General features: G+C 39.7%; 1 protein-coding gene across 1 annotated transcript; it reads right to left on the reverse strand.

The window, feature by feature from the left end:
• Window positions 1–5804: 5804 nt before the first annotated feature.
• LOC126590341 (uncharacterized) lies at window positions 5805–6838 on the reverse strand. Its single transcript, XM_050255818.1, has 2 exons — window positions 6742–6838; window positions 5805–6584 (listed from the first exon to the last, which is right to left on the reverse strand). Exons 1-2 carry the CDS (start codon window positions 6836–6838, stop codon window positions 5989–5991), a joined length of 693 nt encoding a protein of 230 aa, XP_050111775.1. The 3' UTR covers window positions 5805–5988.
• Between the last annotated feature and the right edge of the window lie 4508 nt (window positions 6839–11346).

The raw sequence follows: 11346 nt of genomic DNA on the forward strand, positions 1-11346 counted from the left end.
GAGCTGATTGAAAGTGCTTTCAGTAGCCTTAGTTTGCAAAGGAAATCTAGCTCACATGCTTGTGGATATAAAGCGAAGAAATCCTAGAAGAATAAGGAGAAGAAAATATTTGTGAAGCAAAATGAAAAGAACAATGTTTATGTGAAAAAAAAATACTGGAAACAAGGAGGGTTGCAGGATATGTGGGAATTTGCACTGTAGAGAATGTTGGTTCAAAGGCAAGCTATAATGTCATAAGTGTGACAAATTTGAGCATAATGCCAAGTACTGCAAGAGCAAAACAATACAACAAGTGCACTATTGACAGTAAATGCAGCAATCATATAACCTCTCATGAGCCTTTGCTGATTAATGTGGATGGGAATTGTCAACAAGGATTAAAATGGGAAATGGTCAAATTGTGCAAGCTACTGCAAAAGGAACATTGCTAGTTGAAACTAGGAATGTTACTATGCACATTAATGAGGTGATGATGGTACCAAGACTAGATGATAACGTACTCAGTGTGGGATAAATGATGCAGTTTGGTTATTTCAGTTGTTTGGTGATGATCAAGTTGCAATTTTTGAGGATAGAAGTTTGGAGAGTCATGTAGTCATAGTACAAATGATTGGAAATAAGTGTTTTACATTACTCATGGAAGATAGGAATCCTACTGCACTAAAAGCAACAACTGTGGGAAATGCATGGGAATGGCACTGAAGGCTTGATCATTTGAATTTTCAAAGCTTACATATGCTATCAGACAAGGAAATGGTTTATGGTCTACCTAAGAAAAATGAGGTTAACGATGTTTGTAAAGGATGTGTAGCCGGCAAGCAGCATAAAGATGCATTTAGCAAAGAGGTGACTTGGAAAGTAAACCACTAGAATTATTTCACTTAGACATGTGTGGTCCTATGTACATCACCTGGTGGAAACAAATACTTCTTGACCTTTATTGATGATTTCACAAGAATGTCTGGTTGTATTTCTTGAAGCACAAGTCTGAAGTACTTGGAATTTTCATGAAGTTCAAGGCTATGGTTGAACTACAAAGTGGATACACGATCAAGAAATTAAGAAGTAGGTTAAGAGTATAAACTTATGGAGTTTCAAGAGTACTGTGATGGGTTGTGGCTTGAGAAACAACATAGTTGCCTATTCCCCTTAACAAAATGGTGTTGCAGAGAGAGAACAATCATTGTTGAAATGGCCAAGAGTTTGTTGCATTATAAAAGGAGGCCTTTGTCTTTCTGGAGAGAAGCTGCAAATATTGCGGTGTACACTCTCAATAGATGTCCAACAAAAACATTGGAGAACAAAACACCTTTTGAAGCATTTTATGGCATAAAGCCCAGAGTCAAGCATTTTATGGCAAGTGCCTTCGCCCATGAGCGGTAGGTCTCGGGTTCGAGACTTGGGAGCAGCCTCTCCATAAATGGGGGTAAGGCTAGTCGACATTCACCTCTCCCAGACCATGCGTAAAGCAGGAGCCTTATGCACTGGGTACGACCTTTTTCCAAGGCAATTAAGACATAAACTTGATGAACCTTCAGTGCAATAGGTCTTTGTTAGATATAGGAAGGCTGAAAATGGCTATAGAGTTTATAGCTTGACTACCAAGAAAATGATGTTGTCCAAGAGTGATATTTGACGAAAGTAGTACTTGGGACTGAAAAATTGCATAAAACTCTCCACAGATCTTCACCATGAATCTAAATTTAAATGAAAAGAAAAAGGAAGTTGAAGTGATACAAATGAAAGCTAAGGAAGATTTTCAGCTAGAAGAGAGCAATGCTCAGACATATGAGTTTGTTGATTCTCAAACTAACTTTGGAGAGACAAGTAATCCAAGTGACACTCATGTGAAGTTAAAATCACTTAGCGAGGTATATGTAAGATGTAATGTCAGTATGTATGAGCCTGAGAACTCTAAAAGAAAGCAATGCAGGTTGAAATTGAGATGATTGAGAAGAACAAGACTTAGGATTTAGTTAATGGACCATCAAACATGCCTATGTTTAGTGTCAAGTGGGTTTACAAAACCAAGTTAAATCTTGATGGAACAATACAGAAGCACAAGGCAAGGCTTGTTGCCAAAGGTTACTCGAAAAAGCCTGGCATTGATTTTAATGAAACCTTTGTACCAGTTGCAAGACACCATTGGTTGGAAGTTTTAAATATCTTACTACAACTAGACCTAACATTATGTTTGCAGCTAGTCTATCAAGCAAGATATATACACAATCCAACTTAATAAAATCATTTTGGAACAACAAAGAGGGTACTGAAGTATATTCAAGGTACATTGGAATATGTGATTGAGTACAAGAAAGGCAAAGTTGTACTGCTAATTGGATATTATGATAGTGATTGGAGTTGGATGAATCTGATTTGAAAAACACTTCAACCTATACTTTTTCATTTGGTAGCCGCATATTTTCATAGGCCTTTGTAAAGCGACACAATGTAGCACTTTCAATAGTTGAAGCTAAGTATATAGAGTGCAACATTAGCAACAACACAAGATGTGTGGCTTAGACTTGTATTGCATGATTTTGGAGAGGAACAAACTAGGCAACACCAATTTACTATGAAAACGTTAATTGGGTTTCGCGCATGGATACGAGAGCATGACTGCGGTCTAATTGATTCTTAAATTGTCTCCTTTTTTTTTTGACAATTTGAGAATGTACAATTATGTGTCGTAGTTTGCAGTTCAAGAATTAGGTTTTGATTGTGGGAATTTTAGTAACATCTCTATACATTCTTCGATGCATGCTAGGTATTTTATGTCTACGTTGTACACTTGAAGAATTGTAGAGAGATGCTGTCGAAGTTTCCCATATTGAAATCTAATATGGAGCCATGAATTACATCACATAACTAGCATTCCTGAATGGGATAGGGCCTTTAATGGAGGCATAAGGCGACAAGACATATTTGAGGTTGTTGTAATCATTGTATTTTTATGGTGTTTGGAGACAAAATGGACAGACAATGGATACAAAATCCAAACATATGTGATAATGAATACTTGGATGTAATAGATCAATTTATTGAATTCGCAAGAAGACATGACTGGGGTTCAACTCAAATTATGTGTTCGTGTAGGAAGTGTAACAACTCAATAAGGGAGAAATTCGAAAACGTTCGATTTCATTTAGTAATAAATGGGATGATGGAAAGCTGTACTAGATGGAATCATCATGGGGAACAATTAGACCACGCTTTGTCTTTGTACATGACATGAGTGAAGACTGTTGAATCTAATGTGGATCCTAACAAACAAGTTATGGATATTCTAAATGACGCTTCTTTATATGCCTCGACAAACAAGTTATGGATATTCTAAATGGCGCTTAATAAGCACTTGTTCAATCATTGTATTTCCTTATAATTTACTGCATTGGAAATGCATGAAGAAAGAATATGTTGATGCACAAAACCGGAGGTCTTGGAACGACGTAAATCCGACCGTGAATCTGCAAGTAATGTAAATAACACAAGATGTATCGTGGTTCACCCCAAGATTTGGGCTACATCCACACTAATTATGTATTTATCTGAGGGAGAGAGAGCTCTGAGAGTGAGAGCTTTGAGAGGGGGTGAGAGGGCTTAAGAATTGGCCTCCCCTAATTGTGAGGGTGAGGCGTTCTTTTATAGAATAAGAACTCCTCACTTATTACATATTTGCCCTTCCTTTATCACATAATTACATTTAAGTCCCCCGAGTATTTGTACGAGATCTAAATACGAGGCCCTAAATATGGTATAAACAGTAGTCCCCCAAGTCTTTAGTCAAGAGAGTCTTTTGGCTGGAGACTTGAAATTCAGTCCATGTGTGGGCCAAAGTTACTAGATGCTGTCTTGAACTGATGCTCGATATGAGGTAGTGCTCAATCTGAAATGATGCTCAACTAGAAGTAGCACACGCTGCTCGGCTCGTGGCTTATGTTGCCTTGGTTGGCTTGGCTTGTGGCGTTTGAAGGTGAGGTAGTCCCTTTTATAGAATAAGGGCTCGTTCCTCAATACATCAATGATGGGCTAGAGTTGATGCTCGCGGCGAGGCGGTTGCTCAGTAGGCGGCGAAGCTCTCTAATGATGGTGAGAGAGTTCTTTTTATAGAATAAGGGCTTGCTCCTCAATACATAAGTGAAGGGTTATGAGTGATGCTCGCGGCGAGGCGGTTGCTCAGCTGGCGGCGATGCTCTCTAATGATGGTGAGGGAGTCCCTTTTATAGAATAAGGGCTCGCTCCTCAATACATGAATAATGGGCTAGAGTCCCCCAAGTATTTTTCATAAGTGCTTTCTAATGAAAGTGAGGGAGCCTCTTTTATAGAATAAGGGCTCGCTCCTCAGTACATAGATAATGGGCTAAGTCCCCCAAGTATTTTTCATGAGGCCCAGTTGAGGCCCAACATATGGTACATAATGTAGTCCTCCAAGTCTTCGGTCAATAGAGTCTGTTGGCTGGAGACTTCAAATTGAATCCATGTATGGGCTGAAGTAGCGGTTGTTCGGAGGCAGTATTTGTATACCCTGCACTGAAGCTTTGTAGGTGAAGCTTTGCAAGTGAAGCTTTGAAGCTAGAACTCTATAAATGAAGCTTTTGAAGCTAGAGCTCTGTAAATGAAGTTTTTGAAGCTAGAGCTCTGTAAATGAAGCTTTTGAAGCTAAAGCTTTTGTAAATGAAGCTTTTGAAGCTAATTGACATGAGTGATGCTCATGAATGTTTATGTTGATTGACATGAGTGATGCTCATGGATGTTGACATGAGTGATGCTCATGAATGTTGACATGAGTGATGCTCATGAATGTTTATGTATGATTGATATGAGTGATGCTCATGAATGTTTATGTATGATTGACATGAGTAGTGCTCATGTATAATTTTGAAGTACTGGGTGTACTTTTGAGCACCTGGTTGGTGGTAATAGCGGCAGGTTGCCAAATAATTTTGGACTACTGAGCGTACTTTTGATCACCTAGTTGGTGGTAATAGTGGCAGGTTGCCAAATAATTGTGGAGTACTGGGCGTACTTTTGATCACCTGGTTGGTGGTAATAGCGGCATGTTGCCGAATAATTTTGAAGTACTGGGCGTACTTTTGATCACCTAGTTGGTGGTAATAGCGGCATGTTGTCGAATAATTGTGGAGTACTGGGCGTACTTTTGATCGCTTGGTTGGAGCTATTTTAGGCTTATGGGCCTTCGCCCTCCACAACATGCCACCCATTTATTTTGGGCTTTTCCATTTTTCCCTTTTTTTTTTTTTTTTTTTTTTATCATTACCCTCTGATGAGGTTTATACAGATGTCTCCGAAAGGTAAGAAAAATAATTTACACCATTCAGAACACAAGAAAACTAAATCATATTATTCTGGTGGGGTGTTTATTCCTTTCTTTTGCTTTCTGCTTTCCGTCGCACTCTCTCTATCTCTTCACCTGGTAGACAAAAGGAATCGTAATAATAGGAACCTTATAATTTTGCCCCTTTTCTTCTTTTCTCTTTTCCTTTTCTGCTTTACTTTTGCTTTTGCTTTTGCTTTGTAGAGTGTAGATGGCACTCAAGTTCTCTGTTTCTTTTCCTGTAGCTTTATTGGTGGTATCCCCGCTCCTTGCGTTTTCACTTTTCAGCTGGAAAGCTGAAGACCCAAGACCTTCTTTGTTACTGAATGCCCAGATGCGCCACTTTTCAGTTGGAAAGTTGAAGACCCAAGACCATCAAATGTTGATGCGCCACCGCCACTTGGAAATTTCGAACTTGAAACCTAGCCCGAGAAGAAACCCGATTTCGATTCTATCTGCATCGCTGGTACGCACAATGGAACACATTTTTGTAGTTTCCAGCCTTTCTAGATTCTTGTTGTAACATTAGACGGGTTTTTATCATGTCCACGGGTGCAGTTATGAGTGTACACACCATGCCCGCAACTGTGTTTGAGATGAGATGAAGATAGAATCCTTCTTCCAGTGATGTCAACCTAATCAGTATTTCGTGGTTAGAACTTGACCCGCTTGGTTTCATCATATGTTGCTAGTTGTGATGCAGTTAACGTAGCAGCTCTGGCCATAGCAGGACCAACCCCCTTCCAAAGAGCTGCCACTCCCTTTTCGGCAACAATTCTATGCAGATCTCCCATTTGACTCAAGTTTAGATTCATCTGTAACCGCACCTTCAAAACCTCAACTGGATTTGTCAACGCAGTTACAATTGCCTCACCAAATCCTACAGACCCGATCTTAGCAAAAAGATTGGCGGATCCAAAAGCCCAATTGCAGGTATACTTTGAAGGTTCATACAAGCCTAAACGGAGACCCCCATAAAGAATAGACCTTGTCAATGCTGGTGTCAATCCCAGATACAAAAACCTCGGTCCTTCATTTTTTAAAAGTATGGAGAAATAACCGTCCCATTCCAATGAGAGGACCTTTCTGACCAATAAGTTGCATTTGCAACCTAACTTTGAGAACATCGAGGGGATAGTCACTGCTGTAGTCGCCGCAACAGAAAGTTCACTGGTGCCGAAATGATAGGCAACCTTGGACGGCGACACCGTCGACCAACTCTGCTTCTCATTCTTTACTTTCATCTTCCCTGAAAGCCAGAGTTTTCTGGAGCATCAGAAAACCAGGAGGTAGAGAGATTCCATACACATCCAAGATGTAGCCTTGGAGGAGAGAGATGAGAGAGAAAGGTTCTGTCTCGATGGCTTTCTAGATCTGGATCTTTATCTCCCCCATAGATGCCATACCAACACCACTTTTTGCTATGCCATAGGCAGCTCCTATACATGAGAAAACAAGGGTAGCAGCAGTGCCGAGGAAGCCGAAGAACGGCGCTGTTTTCATCGCCGTTGAATGTTGAAAACATTTATGGAGCGTGGATCTAGGACGACGGGAGAGAGAGAAGGGTAGAGGCTTCAGATGCAGAAATAAGAAAGAAAAAGAGATGGGACTGGTTTTTTGTGAAGGTTTCACGGTGGTGAAATGAAAAATTGAGAGAGAACCTACATAGCTTTTCGTGTTGTTTCCCACAGACGGCACCAAATGTTGATGCACAAAACCGGAGGTCTTGGAACAACGTAAATTCGACCGTGAATCTACAAGTAATGTAAATAACACAAGATGTATCGTGGTTCACCCCAAGGTTTGGGCTACGTCCACACTGATTATGTATTTATCTAATGGAGAGAGAGCTCTGAGAGTGAGAGCTTTAAGAGGGGGTGAAAGGGCCTAGGAATTGGCCTCCCCTAATTGTGAGGGTGAGGGGTCATTTTATAGAATAAGGACTCCTCACTTATTACATATTTGCCCCTTCCTTTATCACATAATTACATTTAAGTCCCCCGAGTATTTGTACGAGATCTAAATACGAGGCCTTAAATATGGTATAAACGGAATATATGATAATGACTATATTAATTACTAAAGATGCAAGAAAGTCCATTGATGTTTATTTACGGCCGTTGGTCGATGAGCTAACGGATTTATGGAAAACCAATATTTGTACATACGATAAGTCTACTACGGGTTATATGGCATTATAGATGGTTACTGTGGGATGAGATAATAAGAGTGGTGTTAGAACAATAAAGCTTTTGATTGCACTACAGAGACTCACCCAATATCTAGAGAATGCTCGGGAGAAGACATTTTGGATCAAGTAAAACTGTTTGGATTTTGGTCAATTCGGCAAATGGGTACGTAAGACCAAGCCAACTACACATTCAACTAGACGCACAAGAATATGTTATTTGAGCTCCCCCACTGGTCAAAATAAAAAATGAGACACAACGTTGATGTTATGCATATTGAGAAAAATGTGTTTGTTACATTGGTTGGATTAATTCTAGACATTGAGGGAAAATCAAAAGACATGGTCAAAGTTCGCCTCAATTTGGAACGAATGGGCATAAGGAGCGGTTTATGGATGAGGAAGGATGGTGAAAAACTTAGGAAGGGCCTTCCATTTTTTACGATTACCAGATAAGGAGAAAAAACTTTCTTTCTTCTGTAAAGTTTTCTAATGGGCATGCTTCCAATATCGCACGTTGCATGAACATGGATAGTGGTAAATTTTATGGACTCAAGAGTCATGGTTTTCATGTGATACTCCAATGCCTTCTTCTGATTGGTATTCAAAACCTTTTGCCCGTTGATATGGTGATGCCAATCATATTATTGTCGAGATTTTTTCGCAATTGACTACAAGGTCGTTGCAAAAGTTGGATGTTAAAATGTTGCGTGATGACATTGTACACATCCTATGCAAGTTCAAACAGATGTTTCCTCCAGCTTTCTTTACAAGTATGATCCACGTGATGCTTCACTTGCTCGGTTATGATTCACGTGATGATTCACTTGCCGGATAAGGCATTGCTTGCCGAACTAGTTAATTATCGATGGATGTATCCAAAATAAAGGTATTTCATCATCCACAATTTTTTAATTCATGATCAATTGATGCTTTGAATTATTTATTTTATAACCTTTTATTTTTGCAGACTTCTTGGTGAATTAAAAAAAGGAAAACTAATGAAAAGTCCAAAAAAACTTCTCTTTTAACGAAAAGCCCTTTTTAAAGGTATAGTGAATAGTGCTAGTTAAAGGTAAAAATGTGATTTTTCGTTAAAAATGAACAATACCGGGAGTGTTTTGTTAAAACTCCCATTAAAAAATTGTGTGTGAAACATGGTGAAGCCCGAAGTATCAATTGTGGAGGCTTGGGTCGCATATGAGTCGCTTGCCTTTTGTACAATGTATTTACAAGACGTTGAGATGGCTTTGAATCATCTTCAACATAATAATGATAGTGGTGTCAAAAAAAAAAAAAAAACTTTTTGTTTTTGTCCAAATTGCACAACCATTTCCAGTAAGAAGTGAGTTGTTTTCCTAAAAGGACATGTAGGTAGCATAGGTTCATACTTAATAATTGCGACGATATTGTGACTTACCTTGAGGATCATGAACAATTGATGAAACGAGAACATCCTTCAAATTTATATGCCAAGAAGCACCGTGAATTGTTTTTTCGTTGGTTTCGCAAATGTGTAAGTTGTATGTGTTTTGTATTGAGCATATTCTACGAACTTCATCATTGTCTTTAAATCTGATAAAACTAACAAGTAAACTTTTTGTATTATATTAGGTGAATAAATTAAAGGAATTAAATTCGCCCTCTTACACTGAAGAATTATATAACTTGGCTATTAAACCGTTAAACGTTGAATTGTACTCAGGTTGTCACGCTAACATCATCAAGTTCTTAGGGTTGAATGTGATGATAAGTTGTGTACTCAAAATAGCAAGTTCCTTGTCCCAGGTGCGGACAACAGTGCAGACATTAATTTGTACGGTAGACTAACGAGTGTAGTACAATTCCATTACAAAGGCCATTGTCAAGTGATCCTGTTTAAGTGTCGCTGGTTTCATGCAAACCCACGTAGGAATGCGAGTTAAGCGAGACAATGGTTTACTATCAATGAACACTAATAGATGTTTATATGATGATGACACATACATTTTGGTAACCATGCCAAATAATTTTTTTTATCTAGATGACCCTAAGGGTGGGAATGGTTGGAAAGTTGCTTAAAAGGTTGATCATAGGAACGTGTATGCTATTCCAGACTAGATTCTATTGGTGACAACTGTCGATTGAAATTTCCGCCTTCTTTAGTCTTGAAGAAAATGCACCTGCAAAAAAATCAACACCTCTGATCAAAGACCTAAGCCTCATGCGCTCACGAGATGTGGGGGGGGGGTTAGATCAATGGATCTCCAATGCCTAAGTTAGTTTCTTTGAGAGAGTAAAGTGTTTAAGGCTCTTTAGGGTTGCAAAAAGCTATCAAATTTTGGTAGAATATGGGGTATTTATAGGGTTAGGGCCAACCATATAGTGCTTAATGGAGAGATATTCTCTAAATATTCCCAAGATATTAAATAGGAAATAATATCTTGAGATAATGGTGTAATTATCCCTAATTTATTTAAATTAGGATTACTTACTTGATTGGAGTCAATCTTCAATTAGGAATGTATTAAAGATAGGATTTGGGTAATTAATCCTTATCATTGACTCCTTGCCAATGGCAGGTGAGCTCTGGGCAGTTGTGTTCAGTTGCTGAGTCCTCCAGGGATATGAGCTGCGCGTGGAAGCATCTGAGAAGCCTACCCATTTATTAATGGCAATCTTGTCTTTCTTGAATAAAAGTCCACGTGTCGCCTCTAGAATTTTTGGGATTATTTTAGGCTCCACAAATGCCCCCACACCTACTATGCTGCACGCAGGAAAATGATAGTAGGTGTAGGAATCCCAAGCTGCTTAGGCTTGTAGAATTTTGATTCCCAGTTTGAACATGATCTTCTTTCTTGATTTGGAGGTAGACTTCTTCTAGGAAAAGGAAAATAATTATTCCCAATACCTATTTAATTCTGCCTTAAGTAGGGGATTAAATAAATTTGGAGAACAATTATTATCCCAACAAGAAAGAGAAGCCAGAGGAAATTTTTATTCCCCATCCCCTAACGTTATTCTTTTCTTGCCCTTGCAAAGAGTCGTTTCTCATTGTTGTTCTTCTTCTCCGTGCCACACCAAGGTAAGAAAAAATTGAATTTTCTTCTTCTTGAATTTTTTGGGAGTCTTGGGACTTGAAAAATTGGCTTGGCAGGGGTCGTGGGTGTGGGTAACACATGGCATGGAAACCTCGAGGCTGCCTGGTGGTACGACACGGGTCGGTTGGCGTGGGCCAGGTAGATGGCTCGGTTCAGGTCGAGGGGATCGGCGCGCTAGGGAGCAGGGAAACCGGCTTGGGCCGGGTCTTCAAGGCTGCTGGGCACATGCCCGTGCATGTGATAAGAAAGGGAGAAAGACTGGTGTGGGCCAACTCTCTTGCGTGCGTGACCTGGGCCGAGAGGCCTGGGCCTGCTTTGGGGCGCGTTAGGCGTGGAAGAAATAGAGGAAAGAGGAGTGGGCCTCCCCCATGTTGCTTCTTATCCAGGAAGTGATCTGCTCCATGAAATGTGCGCCTACTCAGTTTTCCCCAAATACAATTCATGCGATGGTAGGGTTCTCGAACTTGAGCAGGTTCTTTGATCTTGACTTGACCATAAATGATTTCGAGTACTTCTTTAAGATTGGCCACAATGAAAGTGTGGGGCAGCTGAGGTCTCGCCATAAGCTGCTTGATGCTTCTGGCAAAGGCAATAATGAGTGGGTAAGAGATACCTTGAAGGTGAGCAGAGAGTGGGAGTATGACTCTGCTCCTGAGCTGCATGTTCCAACTATCTTTATCAGTGGTAAGTGAACTACTTCATTCTTGTCCTGCTTGAATTTTTGTTGAGCTACTCCATGACTT

Source organism: Malus sylvestris, chromosome 11 (assembly GCF_916048215.2).
Source record: "Malus sylvestris chromosome 11, drMalSylv7.2, whole genome shotgun sequence".
Lineage (NCBI taxonomy): Eukaryota > Viridiplantae > Streptophyta > Magnoliopsida > Rosales > Rosaceae > Malus > Malus sylvestris.

Excerpts from the sequence above, each read along its gene's own strand:
- LOC126590341 (XM_050255818.1), bottom strand. The coding sequence starts at position 6,838 with ATGAAAACAGCGCCGTTCTTCGGCTTCCTCGGCACTGCTGCTACCCTT. Across the intron at positions 6,585-6,741 it reads CATAGCAAAAAGTGGTGTTG|GGAAGATGAAAGTAAAGAAT; the intron begins GTATGGCATCTA and ends TCTGGCTTTCAG.